The sequence below is a fragment of the Miniopterus natalensis genome, chromosome 10, assembly GCF_054644295.1.
Source record: "Miniopterus natalensis isolate mMinNat1 chromosome 10, mMinNat1.hap1, whole genome shotgun sequence".
Lineage (NCBI taxonomy): Eukaryota > Metazoa > Chordata > Mammalia > Chiroptera > Miniopteridae > Miniopterus > Miniopterus natalensis.
Window position 1 is genome coordinate 45,423,059 of NC_142090.1, and position 24,018 is coordinate 45,447,076.

The window sequence follows — 24,018 nt, forward strand, 5'->3', positions numbered from 1 at the left end:
TATGTGCTATCTTGACAAATGACTTGGCTAAGTCACTTAACATTTGATTACAACAGCAAAATAGGGGTGATGTTCAGGACTAGGCTGGATGACTTCTGATTCCTTTAATATTTGTTGATGCTAAGTCAGAAAATCTTGAAGAAAATGTTAAGGGATAAATCATGGTTATGTCAGGTAAAGTTTTTACGTGGAGACTGCAAGTTGGATTTTTTTAAGCATCTTTGGTTAACTATAGAATATAAATATTTTGTTACTGGGAATTTATAATACAGAAAGTGAGTCCTCTGCTGTAAGGAGAAAATCGATTTTCTTTTTTCTTACAGACAAGCAATCACCTCCTTGGACCAAAGCTGTTTCCACTAGATAGATTATTAGCAATATTATATAGTATCGTGGACAGTAGAGTTGCTCCAACAGCAAATATCTTTTCCCAGGTAAGCTTTGTGATAGGTTGTTATCTATTATCTTTATCTTTATGGAATTTTTCAGGTAGAATAGTTGGTAGAGTTCCATGCATTTAGAGTTTTGGTCAGTATGAGTTAGTTTTAACTATATAATGAACAATGTTCTTGGTAAGTAATTGAAAATTCCAAATCTTTGAAGGTATTACTGAATTTGCATACAGGTATAACTGGATAATAAAAACAGCTTAATGTTCCTGGCTTTTTTTTAAATAAAGGAATTTTAACATGAAACTATTATAATGATCTTGATTAAACAAGTGGCCTTATGATTATTGATTAATTATAATATAGAAATATAATTTAATGAAAACAAAATTTTAAAAATTTTATTTGCAAGGAAGTAGTATTATTTCCTCACATATATAACTTGCAGGTTGACAGTGCATTTTTTACAAAAATACTTTTATCTTCAGAATGATTAAGTTCTCAAATTTTTCACTAGATGGCAGCAGTAGCCTAAAAATAGGAACCATGACATATTTAATAAAGTTAAGATTTTTTTAATTGCCATTTTAAGAAACATTTACTAAAAATATAGCCTTAGTACATTTCTTAAATGGTCCAGAAAAACAATATTTATGATGTGAATGGATAGAAGGAAAAGCAAATGATGTGGCTAGTATTTTTGAAAAGCAGTCACCTGAGACATTGAGGTGAGGAATTTGTTTTGTGTATGTTTTTAGGCTGAGAAATATGTAAATAACAGCATTTACATTTAAATTCACAGCAGATAAATTTGGTCCCTGAGTGGATGTTAGACTTTGTAATCTAATGTGTGGTGATAACTTTTAATTCTTCACTTAAATCTTTGAGAATAAAATATATGTTTTCCATTTAAGTCATTGTTTAAGTTAAATAATTTTTATGTCAGCATTTATAGAAAATTTTATCTACCTTTAACTGTGTTCTTGAAGAAAGGTAATGTAGTCAGTTATTAGGCCATGCATATAACTAGCTAAATAGGTAGGTAGATTGGTAGCCCTAATGCCAATAGTTTAAAAAATCCAATTTAGTTTTAATCTGTATTACAGGGATTTTTTTTTCCCCTATATATGTTTTAAAAATGCTTTGTCTGAAAATAAAGTACTTTTTAATCAAACTTTTCATTTTATTAATAGCTTTCTACATACAATACATATATTTTTAAAATATATATATTTTTATTTATCTCAGAGAGAGGAGGGGAGAGGGAGAGAGAGACAGAAACGTCATTGATGAGATAGTCGCCACTGACCGGCCGCCTCCTGCGCCTCCTCCACTGGGGATCGAGCCTGCAGCCTGGGCTTGTGCCCTGACCGGGAATCCAACCTTGATCTGCCAGATCACAGGTCAATGCTCAACTGCTGAGCCAAGCCAGCCACGCTACTTTTTTGTTTATTTTTGCTGTTGGAATAACTGTGAAATCGGTATTATGATCGTTATTGTAAGGAATTGAGGCTTGGAGAGGCTAAATGATGTAGCCAATCAATGTGACATGTGTAAATCCTTGAGAACGAAAGCCTAGGGAGGTGAGATACTTCTAAACAGAGCAGGAAGGCATTTGTATCACATCTTATTGTACTTCTCAGGTACCCAAAAATTATCTTTGTGGGAGATACAAAGATGGATAATCAATGTTTTTCCCTTTTAGAGAGCTTATAATTTATTCAGGGGGATTAAAACATGTATTAGAAAATAATGGATGGCTGTAAATGAATGCTAGTTAGTGCTGCTGAGAAGTTTAGAGTAGAGAGATCACTTCTGGATTGGGCAGGACGAGAGAAAGATGACTGTATAGAAAAGGTGAAGAATGGAGCTGGGTTGTAGAGAATGAGTAGGATTTTTTTCCTTTAAATATTTCTGACTTATATAGTGATCCATTTCTATTACACAAAAATGAGAAAATGGGTGAATAAAAAGGAAAAATAATAGATAAAATTAGCCTTTCTTCCAGTGGACACCTTATTTCCAGTGGATAGAGTTTAGTAGACCAGATATTTATGATGGGTGGGTAATATGACCAAAGGGATAGGACTAGGAAAAAACAAGACACTTTTGTGAACCCTCACACTGGTTTAGTTGAAAGTGAATTATGTTGTGTTAGGGATAGCAGTCATTATTGCAATCTAGTATGTAGTAATACTGCCACTACCACCCATCATACCTTGTTGGTACCTTACTTAGGTAGGGCATTTTATGTTTTATAGTCTTGTCATATACTAATCTTTAAAGAAAAGGAACTGAAGCTCAGAATACCTAAGAGATCTGCCCAAGGACACATAGCAAATCACTGGTAGCATCCAGACTTGATGAAGATTTTCCCAGCAGCAGCCTTTGAGTATTGATGAACCATGCCATCTGTCTTTGTTTTCAACACTGCTTGTAATGTTGTAATTAAGAAACAAGTTAGCCTAAAATGTATCTTTATTTTTTAACCAAGTTAAATTGTTTTCCACCTTAACAATTGTGAAATTCTTTTCAATATTAACAACAGTTTTTTTATTCTTTATCTCTTCTCAGCAGTAATCAAAATGATAAATTTTGTATATTTAAAACATGGCTTTAATGAATTTATGTTCATTTGATGACAAATCATTTAGGACTTGATCTCCCTTGAGTCCCATTTAGGATACAAAGGGTGGGAGGCTACAAAGTGATGATGCAACTAACCCTAAGGAGTTGACCTTTACTTTTGGCTTGGTCAATAAAGTATCCAAGACAATCAAGTCACATATATACTGTGTGTAAGAACAAAATGTGGCAGAAATCGCATCCATAGGAAGGATATTTCTCCCCCATGCCTTATTTTCTTTTTCATTCCATTGATTCCCAGTGACCTTTACTGTTTTTTCCTTTTATTCATCCATGAAAACTATACTCTTGTCCATAGGAATGACAATTTGTATTTAACCTATGCACACATAATTTTTTAAGTGGAAAACAAAAGTGTGACCTTTGTATTAAAAGTGCTTATTCGATATGAACACTAGATGGCAATATCGTTACATTATAGTTTTTAGATAAACTAGGAAACAACTTGTTAATACTGTTTTTTGATAGAGAAAGCTGTTTGTTAATTTAGCACATTGGTTTATTTGAATAAAAGAAAATTACCTGGAGATAGTTAATTATATACATTAAAGTATGCTGTACACGCTTTCTTAAAAATATAAATAAGATTGGTAAGGTATTGTGTTACCATAAGTTTTTCCAACTGGAAGTAAATTTCTTTTTATTGGCTGTAATGTGTTTATATGTGATGATCATTTTTTTTCTATTTATTTCTTTTATATCAACTATTTTAAGGATTTATTTTGTAGTAATATGCTATTTTATAGCTTGATTTACCAGTTACATAATTATTTATAATTTCTCACATAATAAATTGATCAGATGTGTTATATATGCTCAAAATTCTCTTGAAGCAAAAGTTTATTTCCATTGCATTTCATTTAAATCTATTCTGTAATAAAGTTATAAAAATAGTGAATCTTTAAAGTTCTTAAAATTGCAATTGAGAATAATCAAATTCATAACAGTATTAGTGATAGTATTATAGTTGGTATTCTTAATTTATATATTCTTTATTAAATTTTAAATAAAATTCTACTCATTAACTTTTTAGTCTCAAAGATGAGTAAAAGACTATTAGTACATTTAACATTTTACATTAGAATAATGCTCATATTTATTAAATTAAAATACAGTTTTTAAATTTTCTTAGACTTGGAAGAAAATTTAGCCTTATACAATTTACTATAGTTTTGCAGTCATGACCCATGGGTCATTTTAAAATTTTTCATTCAAATAAAATAAATACAGTCCCATATATACCTGAACATTGTGAATGACAAAGCTTTAATTCTGGTGTTTTCATTTTTTTTTCCCCCTCTCAGCATGGATAGAATGTATAAGCTATATCACATTCAGGAAATGGCAAAGATAATTACTTTCAAAACACTTTGATCAGATATGTTATTGAAGACCATTTATCATCTTTAAAAGAAATGCTATTGAATTGGGTTTTTTCCCTCCAGATATATACTAAAACCAGGTTATGCCGTTTAACTTTATTTTCTTGAAGAAAAATAACTTACTTGCAATTTTTTGAAAGATCTATATATCTGTGATTTTCTGTATTTTCTCTTACTTATCCTTGCCCACCCCCTCCATAGTCTTGTAGTTAGGCGAAGGCAGTAGAAGTACATACAGTTCTTTAAGACTATCATCAGGTATATCACTTATTTAAAAATATTAAGCCACAATGCTTTATCTTCTCCCAGATGATGAAATTGGTGAAGAATTTATTTCTAAGATAATTACTATAGGTTTCTAAAGTGACTTTAAAAGGAGAATTCTCTCTTAAAAATTAGGGACATTTAATTACTAGTATTTATATCACATGTAATCATTGAACTTATTTAATCAGGTGGCATTTTGAAAAATTATTTTTTAAGACAATTCTCTATAATTCTATAATTTAGAAGTTTTAAAATAATACACTTATTATATTGCTATATTATAAGAAACAGTGTACTCTGAATTAATATTAGAAGTAGCTGAGAAGAGCAGCATAGTAGCTTTAAAAAATAGTTTTTTGTACCATATTGACAATTTGCTTTTTTTTTTTAGTAAGTAATGTCTAGTTTCTGAATCACTGTATATTTAATTGTATATAATTTAATAACAAAAAATTAAATTTAAATGCCTATAAATGTAATTTCATTTTTAAAAGTATAAAAAACATTCTGGAGCAAAGTATAATGTACAAATTTTTTTTTTTTTTAAATATACATTTCCATTTATAATTTCTCTGCTCCAGAACTTAAATCACGATATTGGGATATAGTTGGAGTATTTTTGTTACATCAATTTAATTTTTTAGTCATGAATCAACTTGAACTTTTCTTATAAAGGTTGCATTAATTCTAGTAGCATTTATATAATCTTATGCTCTACTCATTTGGGTGTTGGTTTATGAGCCATACAGGATATATTTAAACTAATTACTTTGATTTTTCCAAATGAATTTATCAGTCAGAAAGAATGATAATTTAGTTATTTTATCTAGGAGGGTGTTTTGAAGCATGTGCTTCATCTCTACAACAGCTGTAGGAAGATGTTTTTGCTATGCTATTAGGGCAGCCAACATTTTATTCAACCAAAAACAGATTTTTGGCATTTTTCTTCAAACATAGGTAGATGTATAGTAATTTATATAATTTTTAAATTATAGCTAGTTATGTTTATTGGTATCTTAATTAAGACTTGAAACCTAAGTTATGAACAAATAAGTAGTATATTGTACGTGGCCTATTATAAACTAAGTGGCTCTTAAAAAGTTACATGGCTGTACACTAAACCCTTGATTTTGCGGACCTTGATTTAACAGACTTTGGATTTAATGGACAAAATTTCCGATCTGTATGGCATATGTGAAAATTAACACCCTGTTAACTTTAAAGTGTTTTTAACCAAGATTTGCTTATACTTAAAGTAACAGTTGGGGTTTTTTTGTTATTAATTCACTGTTATTTTTAACAAATTTAGTGAATAGACCATATGTTAGAGAAAACACTGTAGTAATTTCATCGACATAAATATTACATATCTACATATTTAAATCCAAGAGTCACCATTTGTAAACAATGTTCAGCGAATGATTATCACAAGATCATGCTGCTTCTCATGGGGTAATTGGTTCAATTGTCCTGTGATGTGACTTTCTGCAGCCATTTTAACACATTATAGGGATGTTCCCACATGCACTAAACCACACCTCAGCCGTGTGCATTTGTTTACTCTCAGTGACTGCTGAATGCATGCATTTACTAGACCTATTCATTATAAATTTAAAATTACTGTAATACATATAGAAAACTTTTCTGTGAAATTAAGCTTTTCATAAATAATTTTAATTACACAAACATATCTGCATAATTAAAAACAGGGAAACTAATTCATCAATTTTTTAACATACTCATTTGGAAAGCCTACTTTATTATATAACAGACTTTCACCTGAATTTGTCCGTTATATCAAGGTTTTGCTATATTTCAAATACTTTATGATTAAATGTTATACTCATATCACTTTTATATACAATATTTCAAACTACTTTTCTAGATTTTTAAGCAAAAGCACTTTAACCAAATAATTCTCTATAAATGATTTTATAGACTTGGTTTATAATTATAAAACCTCTGTCTTAAAAATTAGTTTGTATATTATGTAATATTATGGTTTTATATTTTACAAATAAGTAATAACATTTATCAAATGCTAGTTCTGTAACATCAGATATCATAGTTGATGAAACACTACCCAATGTGTATTTTTATATGTTTTTATTGACTTTAGAGAGAGAGGTAAAGCCAGAGGGAGAGAAAGAAAAACATCAATAAGAGAGAGACATCGATCAGCTGCCTCCTGCATGCCCTCCACTGGGGATCGAGCCCGTAACGGGCATGCGCCCTGACCAGAATCTAACTGGCAGCCTGTCAGTGCATGGGCTGATGCTCAACCAACTGAGCCACACTGGCCACGGCTCCAGTGCATATATTGATTAATTAAGAATTTGAATCTAGTAAACACAAAGTGTAATATCTTAAAATCTAGTTACATTCATATAAAGTGATTTTAGTATGAGAATTATCTTTATAGATATTAAAGTTGGTGAACAAATGGGACAGTTTTCTTAAAAATAAATTGCTTGGATACTATCATATTAGAAAATGTGAAAAGCTATTTATTCTTTTTCAATTTCTCTGTGCTTCATTTGGCTTGTGCCAGCATTCCAGTGTGTCTGTAATATCCAACTTAAATACTTGATGCTGTTAAGGTAAATTATGTAAATCACAGAAAATATCTTGAATGCTAACATTTCTAATAATCTTGTGTGTTTTTTTTCTTAACCACAATTGAGATTGTGAGGCATTCCATTCAAAGATGCTAAAGAAGCCTTACTTGATACCTACTTCTCTGATGAATAGGTCGTAAGGGTGCTGTTTGACAGAGGTGACCCTTTTCTAGCAGCAAAGAGCCATGATGCTCAGTCTTCTCTGGGGCAATAAATTAGATTCTCAAATCTCCTACTGTCCCTGGTGTGGATACATTACTATTCTGCCATCCTATAGCTATGAGTAGGTGCCTGTTTCAGATCTTTGAAAACTGTTTTGGGATGCTTCGTATTTGAAAAGAGTAAAGTTGATCTATGATTTTTCCCTAACTGCACTTACGTTGTAAGGGATACTAATATTAATCATTGCCAAAGATAATAAGAAGGAGGGTATATTTTACTCTCTTGCCCAGGGGTAAAAAGTTGTCTTTCTTGTCTTCATTTTTAAAAGAACAGTGTTTACCCCTACTCTTTCCTAAATCTCGTGTTAAATTTCTTCAGTTTTATCACTTTGCCTTTCTAAGTCTATCAGCCCAGCAATATGCATTTTTACTAAACTCTAGAAAAATGGAACCGTTGCTTAAGGGTGACATGTAAAATACTGCATACAGAATTTTAAAATGCATAAAGTAGGCTTTCAACTTTTGAAAAAATAGTACATTGATATCTTATTTTTCTAGGCGATATTTTATAACTACCTATCTTAAAGTCTAGTATTGCTTCCAATAAATATACCAAATGTATACCTTTTATTCATATTTTTGAGGAAATGTATTTAACACCAATAAATTTTATTTGACTTGCAGATTTTTTGCTGAAAGCACAAAAAAAAGTTTGTGTGAATATGTGCTTGCACATGCCTATTTAGGAAAAGAAATACTGTCAGTATAGCAACTATTTAGGCAAATGAACACCTTAGATATAGCTTTATGACTAGAAAACGAGTTAGGGATAAATGATTTGGAAAAATCTGCATTATGGAAGTGTGCTATATTTTAAAATATTTCTAATAGAAAGAAGATTAAAACAGATGTTGATGCTTAAGGCAATGGTTTCCAATGAAAAATTGTCTTGATTCCTTGTCAGCTCACAACTCACTGGAGTTCTTGGAGATTGGCCTCACCTGCTTATACGTACGCATATTTCAGTAGCTGGTGCTTCAGAAAAGTCCTTGCCATTTCCCCTGGATGAGAAATTAGGTCCTCGGTCCCAAGTCACTATGGAACCTAATTGCCCCCTCACCTTGGATACTCTGGTGATAGCTGAATTCTTAGAATAGAAAGTAATCATGTCAGTGTAGTTAGGAGTAAGAAAGCGAACTAGGCTTATATGGAACTGCCTTATCTGTTCCCCTGGCGTCAAATGCTGTGTGTATGCTGATATTTTTTGAGTTTTGTATTTCTAGCCCTTATCCTAGCTCTGGACCCAAATTGCTAACTGAACAGTAATACCTGAATGTGTCATATCTGTCACACTGTTATATATCCCAAAACAAATTATTCCCTAAATCCTTTCCTTTTTTTCAGATTTCAAAACTAGTCATTTATTATTCATTCTTTACTAAGCATATACTTTGTGGCATGTATAATGTTAGGTGCCAGAAAAACAAAGATAATACAGTGGTACCTCGTTTTTGGAAAGTCTCTGTTGACAAACATTTTGGTTTACCAACGCCATAAACCCAAAAGGAAATGCTTCCACTTTTGAACATGCCTCGGAAATCGAACATGCCACTCGGCTTTTGCTGAGGGCAAGATCCTGAGGCCTACCTGTCAGCTGTTGATCCCTCGGTTTTCAAACATTTCAGAACCCAAACAGTCTTCTGGAACGGATTACATTTGAAAACCAAGATACCACTGTATACGGTTTCTAGTATTTAGTTTACTTAAGTGGAGAAATTATCTCTGGACCCTGTCTTTTGTTTTTACTTCATTGGTCAACAAGTCCAATCTATTTTTCCTCCTAAATACAAATGTCTCTTGAACTTACTCTTTTCTTCCCACCCCCACTGCCATTGCTTTAAATTCATGGTTTCATTATTTCTTAGGCTATTGCACCCACATCCTAACTGGTTTCTCTGTCAGCAGACACTTTTGGCCTCATTTTCTGCTTATACTTTTTAAATGAATTACATTATCTACAAAATCAAGTCCACATTCCTTAACAATTCTTATAAGGTCTTTCACAAACTGGCTGGTTTTCTGCCACTTCTTTCATTCTTCCTATACACCATTTACAATAAGCTGTTTGTTCCCTTACAGCACACCAATTTTTCTTTTGTATTGTTTTCTTTTGTGTTGTTTCTCTACCACTGATGAGCTCTCTTTTATGCTTAATGGTTTATCCCCCAAATATCACTTCTCAATGAATTCACATTTTATCTCCCTCCCTCTTAGTCATTCCTTTTGTACTCAGGTAATTGCATGTATACATATCACTAGCATAGCTCTCATGTTGTGTTGTTACCGTTTTATTTTGTTTGCCTCCCCAATACCTTGAACTCTTTGAAGGCAAAATCCTTGTCCTTCCATTTTTGTGACTTTGGCACAGTACCTTGAACGTGGAATTCACTCACTCAGTGATGTTCTATTCCCTGAAACATACAGCTGTGGTCTTTCTGGGTACTAGAGTTTTGCAGTCATTTGTGTGCTAGCAGGTTCCAGAGATGAGAGGCACTATCTTTAGTTCCTTTGTGCATAAATACACATTACATTTTTTGTCTGTCTGAGCTTATTTGAAGACTAACAGTTCATTTCCTGCCTTTTTTGAGAAATAGAAATTTCCAGAGGTGATGATTTTAGGTTTTATAGCTTTGACAGTATTTGCCTACCCCTTTCATTGCTGCACTTATCACCTCTACCTTGTATGTGTAAATATCAGTTGAACTTGCTTGTTACATGCCACATGCTCAATGAACCATCACATCGCCTGAAATCAGATCAATTGTAGTGTTTGTTGGGTTGCATGAACCTCATACACTGACATATCACACATTAAGGTTTTTTATTTAAATAATTTAATATGTTTCAGATTGTAAAGTTCCTCCAGAACAAGCAGGATAGGCTGTTTCACAAATCAGTTGACATATACCAACCTATGAAAGTATAAAAATAATGAGCATGTTAAAAATTAATTACAGTTGTAAATTGATTTTCTTTTGTTGGCAGAAAGAACATAGTTTATTAGCCTGGGAACAGGTTCACACTGTTTTAACATCAAGCACTTCCAGCTGAAGCTTGTTAGTGACTGCCTCTCAGATTAAGAAGAAAAAATCCTCTATACTGTAGTACATGAACTCCTATTGTTAAGACATAAATAATCAGCTCATCCCCTGCATGGACAAGAACAAAGAACATAATACAGAGCAAAGATTAACTAAGCAAATATTGCACAACCCCACTTAAGATGTAAATTTAAAAATATTCTATGTATAAGGAGGTTTTTCTTTTTCTTTGTGAATGCATCAGTCATGCCATAGGAGGAAATACTTAGGCTTTGAATTAGATTATTTTAAGCAAAGTAAAATAAAATATTTTGATTAGTGTCAATATGCTGCTAATATTGAAAGCTAGGGAAATACCATTTTCTTTGATAGCAAGATGCTTCAGATTTGGGGGGTTTTGTTTATTTTTAAACCAAGAACTAAGAACCAGAATTTATATTTTGAGGAAAACTGTCAGTGGAAACATGACTAAACCTTAGAGGTGAAGTCACTGACTTTTAGTACAACTTAAAAACAAAAAAAACTTCATTCAGTATTTCCTAGCACAAAATCTAAATCCTGACTTTGAAAATCTATTCTCTAAGCCACTTTTTTATTCATTTGATTTTCATTCATTTGAATTTGAACTTGGTACAATAGACAAGAAAGCAGCTGTGAAAAACAGTATATGTGCCCCTAAAATCAAAATTACTGGCAAAAGATTGTATCTTCATAGATAACAGAAACCAAGAAGGGCAGTAATAATTTTTCTACAAAGTCTTAAATTTATTTAAATAATTAAAATTATGTTAGTGTTTCAGGAAAGACTTTTTTATTGTCTTTGCTTTTAAAAATGTAGATGTTCATCCTAACTTAATTTATTTAACTATTAACATATTTATTGTGATTTATAATCATGATTTTTTTTTTGGTAAATGACCTTTAATCCACAAATATATAAGTTGTTTTGCATTGGGAGACCATTTTCAGTGTTCTCTAATAATTTCAGGTTTTAAAAAAATCATGCTTTTGTCCCCTACATCAAATTATTTATCTCTTAAATGGTTAGCCTTAAAAAACAGTAAAATTTTTGTCTAATAAAATATGCAATCTGATTTATGAAAAGTTAAATATTTAGGTTAATAAATTTCACGTTAATATTTTACTTTGGTGACATCAAAGCCATCACATATAATAACTTGTTCACAGGATTGTCCCTGGGCAGGACTTTGCCTATATTGAGATAATTCTTTATTCTTTTTGCTACGATTTCCTTTAAGTTGCTTTCTTTATCTTCAGTCTCTGTGCTGCTTGATTTCTAACCTCCAGTACATTCATGGTACCCCTTTCAGTGTGGAATGCTTCCAGAGTTGTCATTTTACTCACTTCTTCCATAAAGCTTTCTTTAGTCTGTCCCAACAACGTTACCTTTTCCCTGGGTTCTGCAGCTCCCTGTGTGGGGTACTATGAGGAATATGGGCTTTGGATTCAGATGGTATTCAAACCCAGAGTTGCTATTACCTCAATGGTCCTAAACATTTACTACTCTGAAGTTGTTTCTTCATCTGGAAAAAAGAGGTTTATTTATAGTACTTAACTCAGGGCAGGGTTGTTACGAAGACTGAAGAAACTACAGTTGATGCTTGAACAATGCAGGGGTTAGGGTTGTGGATCCACACACACGCCCAGCCCCCCAGTCAAAACTCATGTAACTTGACTCTAGAACTTAGGTACTAATAGCCTGTTGTTGACTTACTGATACCATAAACAGTTGATTAAACATTTAGTGTGTTATATGTATTATATATTGTATTCTTACAAGAAAGTAAGCTATAGAAAGTAAGCTTGTATATTGTATTCTTACAAGAAAGTAAGCTATAGAAAAAATGTTAAGAAAATCATTAGGAAGAGAAAATGCACTTATAGTATTGCACCTATTTACTGAAATGATTTGAGTATAAATGGACCTGTGTAGTAGTTCAAACCCATGTTGTAGGGTCAACTGTAACATGCCTGGCACATGTCTATATCTATAATCTATAGATAGAGGTCTGTCAATGTCTGTATCTGCTCTATAGAGCCTGGACTCAATAATAAGTTCCAATCTCTATACCACTGGTTACCCATGGTCACTGATATTAACTAGTTCCCATAGCTCTTTTTTACTCTCCCTCTGAAATTTTGTCCATACCCTTTGCTAGGTCTGAGGGAGGAGTGAGGACCAGATGACATATGTGTCCTCCTTCTGAATTTTGAAGGGCAGTAGGAAAGATAAAAGCACTGACTGTAGTCTTTATTCTAATAGTTAATAGTCTGGACAGACCACGTTCAACATTCAGCACCACCCAAAATGAGGCATTATTTTGGCTAAACATTTTTTAATATGTTAAATATTCTTAAAATTAAGTGTTAAATTTAAAATTTGGTGTTACAGCTTCAAAATTTTCTTGTAGACCTCTAGCATAGTGAATGTGCTATATTCTTTTTCATTTGGACTTTTGGATTAAGTAATTTTGAAGCATCTGTTTAAGTGCCTCAACCTATTTGTTTGGGGTGACTGACTAGGGACTGATAATGTCATTCATCCTTTTATGATGTATGTTTTCTCATCCATAAAATGAGGCATTGATTTTCAGTCCTGAGAGGCTAGCTCTGAATTTTATTTTGTAATAAGTTTTACATTGGAACATTTTACTTTTTAATAAATTTGAGTGCAGTTGGTTTTTATAGCCTACAATCAGAAACAAAACTTTCACCATTTTAAAATAAAAAGTAGAGTTTTGGAAAATATAGAACACTCAGGTTTGGATTTATATATAGTTTTGTTATAATTCTGTTCTATAGAGGTAATAAGCTGTACAAGCCACATGTTTGTAGCAACATTTGGGGCTCACAACATGAAACCAGCAGCTACAAATCTCTCTTGCAGCTGAACCAGAAGTCATAAGTAATCATCTGACTTTTTAAAAAAATCCGTAAAATCTATAAACTTTTTAAAACCCGTATCACCTCACCCCAGTAACATATCAATATGAAATAATTAACATTCTCTGATTTCCCTGCTTTAAGCAATATTTTGTCAAGTAGTTTCTTTAAAATCCCTGTAAATAAGCGTCAAAACTGTTTTATTTCTATAAGTAGATTTTCGTAATTTCATAGGTACTTAAACATTTTGAGGTAAAATTTATTCTGTCACTTATAAGGTTTTTCTTAGAGCCCTCTATATTTTGTGTATTTTATCAGTTTATGTTTTTATTGAGGTATACTTGATGTAACATTGTTAGTTTCAAGTGTATAATATGATTCCATATTTTTTATATTATGAAATGGTCATTACAGTAAGTCTAGTTAACATCCATCACCATATATAGTTATAAATTTTTTTCTTGTGTATTTTTAATTAAACATTTTTTGAGGTAATTATAAATTCACATGCCATTTTAAGAAATAATATGGGCTCTCTCCCTGTGTGCCCTTTACTCACTTTCCCTTAATGGTAACATCTTGCAAAATTGTAGTATAATATTAACAACCAGGAAGTTGATGTTGATATAGTCCACTAATCTTATTCAGATTCACCACTTTTACATGTATTCATTTGTGTATATGTTTGTGCATATTTGGTTATGTGAAATTTTATTTCGTGTGTAAGTTTGTATCTCTTCCACCACAGTCAAGATACAGACCAGTGCCATCATCTCAAGGAGCCCTCCTTTGATAAAAAAAATCCACCTTCCTTCTGCCCCTTCCCTCAATCCCTGGCAGCCATTAAATCACCACTTCTAAAATTTTGTCATTTTAAGGATGTATATAGACAGAATTATATAGTAAGTAAATTTTAAGGTTGGCTTTTTCTCATTATAATTAAATCCTGTGAGATCCATCCAAATTATTTATTGTGTATGTTAATAGTTTACTCTTTTTTATTGCTGAGTAAGTATTGCATGGTATGAATGTACCACAGTTTGCTTAAGCACTCACCCATTGAAGGACATCTGGGTTCTTTCCAGCTTTTTGGCTGTTGCAAATAAAGCTACTATGAACATTCATGTACAGGTTTTGTGTGAACATATACTTCTTTGGGATAAATGCCCAGTGATGCAATTGCTGGGTAATAAGACAATTGCATATTGAGTTTTATAAGTGCTATCAATGTTTTAGCACTTCCAGTGAAGTATGGCAGCCTTACTTCCATTTAGATCCCTTTACTTTTAGGTGTTTTAAATATTATTGTTTTTGAGTATTAGGAGGTGGTATAATTTTTAATCAAATATGATTTAGAAGAATCATGAGGAGATAGTCTCTATGGTAGAAACTCTTACCACCCATCTATCTTGCTTCTTAATGCTTAAGGTTCTTTTCTCATTGCCTTTTTGTTTGAAGAACTTCCTTTAGGTAGGACTGCTAGTGACAAATTCTTCAGTTTTTTCTTATTTGAGAATTTTTTTCTCTACTTCATTCATAAAGGATAGTTTTTTGAAAAATGTAATTCACAATTTCCATTTCTTTTTGTGAGTATTCCTGTTCAGTCCAGGGGAAGAATAAACCTATCTGGGTAGCTTTCTTTTCTGGATTGAGGATTGAAGGATTCAGAGCCGGGTCACCTTGTGATATTGGGCCGGGAGTCACAAGATTCCCTGCCTCTATATTATTCCTCCAGTTTTGGGTCCCTATGCAGCTTACCTTCCTCTTTCTACCTTGCGGAGTCCTCCTTTGGTTCTCTTATATTAGTTCCAGGGTTTATAGTTGTCCTTAGCAGGGAAGAACAGTAAATACGAATTTGTATCATCTTGTCTGGAGAAAAAGTTCTGTATTTTTTTATTCTTTCTAAACCTTCTCTTTAGGTTTTTTCTTAGTATTTGTTTATGAAATAAGTTCCAGGGTAATTCAAAGTTCAGTTGCATGAGAAGCCTGTAACTTAGTGCTAAAAAGATTTCAGCATATTCAGGTATATTTTACCATTATTTAGAGAGCTTTTCCCCAACAAAGTTAAGCCACTCTAAGATGTTAATTTTATTGGCTGTAAAATATTTCAGTTTATTCTTTCCTGGAACTGGAGCCTTTCTCTAAATCACTTTCTGCATTTGAGACCCTAACAACAGGAATGGCTACTGCAGCATATGGGAAAGAGTCTGGGCCACCTCCACCTTATGCAGGCACATGCGTATGTACAAAACCAAGACACCACTGTGAATCTGGTCCTGAATACCTTCACTGACTAAAGACTTCTGTCATGTGCCCACTGACCATATCAAACTACTTAGGTATTAATGCCAGTGTGGAGATACGGCTTCATCATATTGTCATGAACATTTAAATTTGGGCAAGGAAGTAAATCAAGTATTTTCTGTGGTCCTATTCATCTGAATGCACAGGACCTAGAGCAGTCCTCAAGCATTTCATGGATATGCAATTGCAAAAAAATAATAATTTGAAGTATTGGATAATGGAGAAGATGGCTATTCTTATACTTCTGCATGTATAGAAATAATTTTCCCAGAGTTGTGTATATTTTTCCAGAACTTTTTATTTAGATATAAATTAATATGTTTCAGAGTCACAAGGTTGACCCCATAACTTAGTCTTTGTACTTGTTTTTTTTCAGTTTTACTCTAGCAATATTTTAGTAAACTGTCAAAATACTTTGAAATTGTTGGTACATTTGTACAGTGCTTTATGGAATGTTCTCCTAAACTCTGTATTTGTGTATTGTTTTTTGTTCATATGGTAAGGTCAAGGAATAACAAATTTCTGAAACTGGTATTTTTTTTAATGTGAAAAATCACATCATAATTTAGTTACTTCATTTTGACTTAAATTTTTTTGTGTTTTAACTTTTCCTAAATGAGATCCCTTACCTCCAAATTGAGCAGGTATCTTAATATTTTGGAAATGCCTTTTGACTGCTACATTTTGAAGTGATACTGTATTCTTTGCACAATTTTCATGATTAATTTATCCATGGAATCCTGGTAAAACTGAGTGACTTCAAGGGACTGTCTGGTTCAGCTTACTGCCTTTGGAAATTTGTTGTAACTAGTGTGGTAAAAATAATAAAACTGTATGATATCTGAAAATATTCTTGAAATTTAACTTAAATCAATTAAGGGGCAGATTTTGTGTTTATGAAAAAATATGGAAGAAGAGTATTTTAGTATATTATTTGAGTTAAAGAATTGATTAAATATGAGGGTATTTGAATCACAGGAAAGTAGAAGTTATAAGAATATTATAAGGAAATGCCACTGGCAAAATAAAAGGTAATCAGTGGGTTTTTTTATATTAAAAGAAAAAGAACTACTAAAGAAACCTGCCGTTAATAATAAAGGGAGATTAATGTGTGAGTTTCAAATGACTGTTACGTTAGCAAATGAATCCCTTATAGAAAAATAGAAAGGATTGAAGTTCATGAACATATTTTGCCATAGGAAAGTATATTAACTTCTTTGTATCTCCCATTTGTTACAATTTCAGGCCTGCTTTTATCATGATTCCTACTTGTTTCTAAACTGGAAAGGACACGAGTTTATCTTGACTTTCAGTAATACTTTCCCCAAAGACTCCATTATCCCTTGACCCCCCCATCCTGTTCTGTCTCATCCCTTCATCATAAAGGTCTCAAGCGACTCATATTGTAAGAGAGATGAGCTCAAGGCCTGCATTTTATCATTACTAAGTGAACTTTTCATTAAATCTCTTAAAATCTGTTTTATCTGTGTTAATATACCTTCATTTTTCTTTTTGTTAGTATTTGATGTATCTTATTCTGTCCCTTGACTTTTAACCTTCCTGTATTCTTCTGTTCTAGATGTATCTCTTCTAAGCAGAATATAGTTGGATTTATTTTTTCAATCAGTCGATTTTTGTCTTATTTGTAATATTTAGTTAATTTGCTTATAATTACTAATGCAGTTTTGTTTATATCTGTTACTTTGCTTTATACTTTTTATTTGTCCTGTTTTTGTTTTTATTTTCTTTGGATTGATAATTTTTTATTTAGTTTTTCCCCCCTCTACTAATTTAGAAGTACATGCTTTTATTTCTGTTCTCTAAGTTGCTACTTTGAAAATTATAATGTAAGTACATATTCATAGTTAAATTACCAAAGTTGAAATTTAATGAGTACTTCTATTTTTCTCTCAGATGCCACAGGACCTTAGAACATTCATACTTTATTTTCTCCACTGCCAATTTATATATTACTGGTATATTTATCCTATTTTTAAACCCATATACATTATTTTTATTAGCTATACAGGCAAATTTATTTAGATATACTATCAGATTAACTACTTTCTCTATTCTTCATTCCTTACATTTCTGACCTTCTAAGTGGGATCACTTTCACTTGGAGGTATAGTTTAGGAATTTCCTTGAGTAAGGATCTTATGATAGCAAACCTTTGGTTGTTTTTAGTTTGGACTAATCTTTCTGATGATTTCCTGGCTACTTAATTGGCGATCAGTTTTTAAAGCAAGACTAAGCCCAGGGCTGAAGGATATATTTCTTATTGCTTGCCTAACCAGCTACCCAACTCTGAAAAGGCCCACATCCACATTTTAACCCCTTGATTCTCAAGGGAGTGTAGATTTGTTATTCTGAGGTATTAGAAACTCCATAAAATTCTTATGTAGAGAGAAGGAATGTGATTTATTTGTAGTTTTTAAGGGTTAGCAACTGTATGTGAGTCATTAATGGAACAAAGCTGTCTCTCCTGGAATCTTTAAAGACTCACTGTTAGTTTGATTAACTAGGACTTTAAGCATATCTACAGATTTGTGTATACAAATTTCATAGCAGTAACAATTTTTGCAGATATTCTTGTGAATTCAGTTATATATTTTTATCAAAGGACTATAAAGTTTTAGAAATAAGGACATGATGTAATGTCATTGCAACATTTTCTCATAAAAATGCTTTCTTACATTTAGATTACCTCTCTAGTGACCCTGCAGCTATTAACCCTGGTTGGCCATGATGATCAGCTTGATGGACCAAAATACAAATGCACAGTATCTCTAGACTTCATCAGAGCTATTGCTAGGTAAGCAGAGAGTAATTGTGAATGTAAAATGTCTTGAATTATGTAAATTATATACTAAATATAAAAATTAATGTTCTTCCTAATGTAATGTCATTAGTCATTTAAGCAAGAAAAGATAATTTTAGTGCCAAGATTGAATAAGTTTCACTGTAGAATGAACCCTCTCATCAGATTTACAAATGACATAAAATTGTGAGAATTAGCTAATATCTTAGATGGAAAAAAAATCAAGATTCTCAAAGACCTTCATAGAATGGAATAATGGTTCCATAGTAGCAAGGTAGGATTTAATGGACATTTGACTACAAAAAACTCTTATGTACTAAAACAAGGTAGAAGAGACTTGCTTAAGTTCTGAGTATTTGAGCTAACTATAAGGTTTTAAAAATCCTGGTGTCTTCTTTGAGGGATGTAATAGGTCTGACTACTATGTGTTGACATAGGCAGGTCAAATCTGGTGTGCTGTGTTGTGCTTGGAGTTTTAAGAGGGGCATCGACAAATGGGCACTTGCTGAGGAGGCAGGAGGACAGTGGTAAAATGAGAAACCATGTCATATCCCTGACCGAGGGATGGGGTGTGAGAAAAAAGCCTTATGAATGATATGGTAACCATCTCAAATATTTCAGGAGTTGTCATGTGCAAAATGGATGGAACTAATTTTGAGTAATTGTAGAGTGTTAGAAGGTCTAGGAAAGAACTATGTCTGTCAAAATGAGAGCTGTCTAAAAATGTAACGAGTTCTCACAAAGGTGTGTCTGCTGCTATGGAAAATGTACCAGCCATTTATATGAATAAATTATTTCATCTCATGGTTGCAGCTGGATAACAACCTGTTAGGACTTGTAGTAGAAGAGGTGATGTGTATGTAGACTGGCATGTGGAATAATACAATCCATAAGACAGTGCTTGCCAGCCTTTTCCTTCTAAAATCAATCATGAAAGTATTTACATTTATTTCAAAATTAATAACACATAGGCATGAAACATTACTCATGTTATGTTAAAACATGAGCCTAAAAACAGTGATTGACATTATGGATTTGCAAATCTCTAATGAATTGAAGTTCTGAAGTGTACAGGTTGGCAGCCTGTACCCTGAAGTCTCTTTTGAATTAAACGTTCTGTGATAATATGATGCAGGTATTTGAGATATTTTGATAGCATGTAGACTCTAAAACATAAAATGAGGATTTTAAAATGTGTTGTTACAGTAAAATTGGGCAAATTTTTACACAGAAGAAATTGAGCAAAAAGTTTTTGAATGCATTCAGGATGACTGTAAGGCAATAACTTTCTTTTTCCAAACAATTACATTAAAAATTCTATATCTAAGAGCCCCTATCAAAGGCATAGCTTTCAAATGAAGCATCTTTATTTCAGGGATTTTGTCATTGCTCTGAATGTGTGGGTAGTGCCCTAGCATAATCAAGAACAGGACAGAGGTCTGTGAAGCTCAGTATGGTGAATATGTAGTGATCCAAACTGAATTGGACGTGACTTGATCCACAGCATCAGCGATGTTAGACACGTGCAGAGAAACGCACTTCCATTTGCCATGTCAGAAGGGAGCAGGAATGGTAGACCTGGAATTCTGCCATAGAACTTTGCAGTTCTGTAACTTGCTTTGTTACCTTTGTTTTCTGATTCTTCCTCACTTGCTATGGGCAGTGTCCGAAGAACAACTACCTCTGTCTTCCCACATCAGCCCCCTTCCACTCTCTCATCCCCATAATACTGTGTATTTCCTTACTGCTGATTTAACCTTCCATCCGTTCCCTTTCTCCCATATCCTTCTGTCTTTTCCTATCATTCTGCCATAATGAAAACCTGATTGTTACCTGGGGATACTCCTTCCCCTGGAGTTCTCTGTAGTGGTAGCTATTTATTTCTCAAATCCCAATCAGTTGAAGGCACTTTCAGTGCCATCCTTTTATCTTGTTGCCACTTCCAGATTGTTACTAACCCCAAATTGTTGTAAAAATGTGGGCTTTTTTGATACTCATGCAGTCTGACTCTGTATCCCTATTCTCCTACGAATAATTATCATCTACCAGCTTCCCAACCATTCTACCTTCTGTACTGAAGACTGGAGCACGTGGTTCACATACTTCTTTTCAACCTAGATTCTTGACTCTATTCAAACTACAAATCCTAACATCTGTATTCACTCTGTTCAGCATTCACTGTGTTTCACAGAACAAATTAAAACCAGCAGTTGAGAACTCCTTCAACTGCCTACATTGGTGCCCATCTTCTTTCCTTCCTTTTTCAGCATGGTGGGTTTCTCTTCCTATCTAAGGTAGGTTCTTCCACCTCAGCTCTGAGTTGCATTTTCTCCATTTCCCTAGGACAATTTTTATTCTTCAGGCTATTTGTCCACTCTCTGGCACCTAACACTGTTGACTGCTCTCTCTTTCTTAAAACTCTCTTCTCTTAAAGCCCATGATTCCAATCTCTTGTTTTTCTCTTTAGTCTTTGGCTGTTTTTTCTAAGACTCATTTGCTAGCCTATACTCTCCACTCCATCTTTAAATGTCGCTGGTTCTCGAGGCTTGGGCTTTTTTTCATGTACTTTTTCCTAGTCAGTTTTAGGTATACCCATGATTTCAACACTTTATATTAATATCTTCCTAATTGTAAAGGTCAAACCTTTCTTCTAATATTCCTTACCTTTATTGGATGTTTCCCAGCTGCATCAATACATTTCTAAAACTAAACTCAAGAATTCTAACCTCTGTTTCTGCCTGCCAGCAAAAATGGAATGATCCAGCCTTCCTCCTGTGTCCTTATTTCAGCCATCAGCACTGCAGTCTGCCATCTTGCACAGGCCTGACACCAGGGATTCTTGACATTGCTCTCTCTCACACTCCTGATAATCAAGCGTTAGTCCTGCTGAGCCTATAAGTCCCACCTGTTGATCTCAAAATCATTCACTTTTATAACCTGTACTGTAATCCCTCTAAACCAACCCACCATCATCTCTTCTCTAGTAGCCTCCTAATTAGTCTTCTATCTACTTTTATCCCCTTATAATTTCTTGTCTGCACTATAGCCAAAATGATCTTATAAAAATTTAATGTCACCCTCCTACTTAAGTCTTTAATAGTTTTCCGGAACACTAAATTGGGATAAAAACAGAATCTTTGAAATAGCCAACAAGGCCCCAGTGATCTGTCCCCTGGCTTTGTGCCGTGACACATCTGGCACACACGTCTTCTCTCCTAGGTATTTGTACTTCAACCTGTCTGGCTTTTTCAGTTCTTTATAGTCACTGTTGATTCCCACCTTTGCATGTGTGTAGGACTTTCCAACTCCTCTCCTTTATCTAGCTAACTACTGTAGAAGCCTCAGATATACCATGACAACCATCCTACCCCCCCACACACAATTATACAGGTCCCATTTTCATGTTCTAATACTTATCATAGTTTTAACTAATTAATTTAATAATTAGAATTCACCTTTCTTCAGTGTAAGTCAACAAAGCTCAGAGACTGTATTTGTGTCAATCTCTGCTTTACTTCAAACGTAGCACAATGCTTTAAACTTAGTATATGCTAAATATATAAATATTGCATATTTTCCTATAGTTATTAGCAGTAAAACTTCAGGTGAAAGGGAACCATTGTGGGCTTGTCTTTTGGGGCAGCAAGAAGAAGGGAGCTAAAGAGACAGTGTAATTCCATATAGAGGCCTGGTAGAGGAGATCCCAAGGTAGTTACCAAAGGAGAGGTAGATAGGCCTAGATCCAGACACCTGTGGCAGACCATCAACAATTAGATCACAGTACACAGCCTAAATGTCCAAAATAAGGGAATGGATCAGTAATTTATTGTAAATTCTCATTTGAAAAACACTATATAGTTATTAAAAAATCTTACAGTTGAAGTATAAGAACATGGAGTTAAGTGGATAAATATGAGCTTAAATGGATAAAGTAGTTATTTATAAAGTATATACAAGGAAAACCTAAGGGAAGGGAGTAATGGTCAAAATTGTCAGTTCCTGCCAAGAAATAAGAGTCCATCTAATTTAATGATAAAGCAGTCACTTGTATCTTTATCAGGGACACTTTAGGAATCCAGTGGGGTGGAAGTCAGATTATAGTGTATTTAAATAGTATTTATAAGGAAGTTCCTCAAAACAGCAAATAGAATGCCTTCATTCATTTAACATTTATTGTGTTGTCCATTATAATCACTGTGCTAAGTTTTGAGGATATAGCAACAAGTATAACAGTTTTGCCATAAAAAGGAAGAGCGAGGATTATTACCTGCTAAAGGTGTTATGAGAGGGTCATTATTTTTTTGAAGATTTGAGCATATTTAGATAGTGATGGGAAAGGACTGCTAGAGAAAGAACGTTAATAATACAAAAGAGAGAGATTAATTTAAAGCATCATAAAGTCCTTGAAGTGGTATATTAGCATGGGATTTAGGAAGAAATAGCCTTAGATGAGGAGGAGAATCCTTTTGCATTGTAACGAGGAAAAGGTGCGTTGAGATAGAGTTGAATATCGAGCTTTGGTAGCAAGAAGTGGAGGGAACTTTGATCTGATGGTTCCTATTTTATCTGTAAAGTAGGGTGCAAAATTAAGACTAAGGCCAGAAGTGGTAGCAGTTTGAAAGAAATATGGATATTTGAAATAGCTGCTGTGAGGAATGGAAGAAAGTGCTGACAAGGAAAGCAACTTGCTGCTAGTGTTGAGGGCCCAGTTGAGGTTCCTAACCTTGAATTTACGGGGGCACCAATCTGTGAAACTTGTGATCTTCTCCAACAGCATTCCAGAAATATGCTAGGTACTGGACAGCAAAATGATATAATTGAAATAAGATTGGGGTTTTCCAGGTGAATTCAGCAAATGCTGGCTTTTGAATGCTTGAAGTGACAAACTGTGGACCCTAGGCTAGGAAGGGAAGGAAGAAAGTAAAGCCAGTAGAAGGCTAATAGTTCAGTCCCTGGCACTTAGATAGTACTCAGTAAGTATTTGTTGGTGAGGAGAACATAAAGATGTTTATGATCTGGTTATCTCAAGGTGTTCCAGATAGCTTAAAGGGAGAGATTGGGCATCAGAGGCTAGAATGTACAAATTTGTTTTTAGAGGTAGGACATTTCTGAGTTTGATCATGGATCATGAGAGTAGAAAAGAAGGCCACTGAAGGTAAAAAAGACACGTGTGCAGTGAAGTCACTAAGGTTCATGTAGATCTTGGGATGGAAAGGTAGTCGAAACTGGGTGCTGCATTATTCAGTGAGTAAGAAATGGTGATAAAGGGGCTAAAGGATGGTGAATGGAATGGTCTGAGTCTCAGAGGAGCAGAGTTTTTTTGCACAAGGACTACCTGGGGTACAGGAGAGAGTCTGACCATCATGGGAAAGAGCTAAAGAGAAGGGTTGGTTCTCATGAGGAGCCAGTGTTCAGTTAGCCTGGA

General features: G+C 33.5%; 1 protein-coding gene across 1 annotated transcript in view; it reads left to right on the forward strand.

The window, feature by feature from the left end:
• The window catches only part of ORC5 (origin recognition complex subunit 5), a 78,033-nt gene that overhangs the window by 50,016 nt on the left and 3,999 nt on the right, over positions 1-24,018 (forward strand). Inside the window, exons 12-13 of the mRNA XM_016219587.2 lie at positions 324-434; positions 18,475-18,587. Of these exons, the coding sequence (XP_016075073.2) occupies positions 324-434; positions 18,475-18,587 (224 nt within the window). The remainder of the gene's footprint in view (positions 1-323; positions 435-18,474; positions 18,588-24,018) is intronic.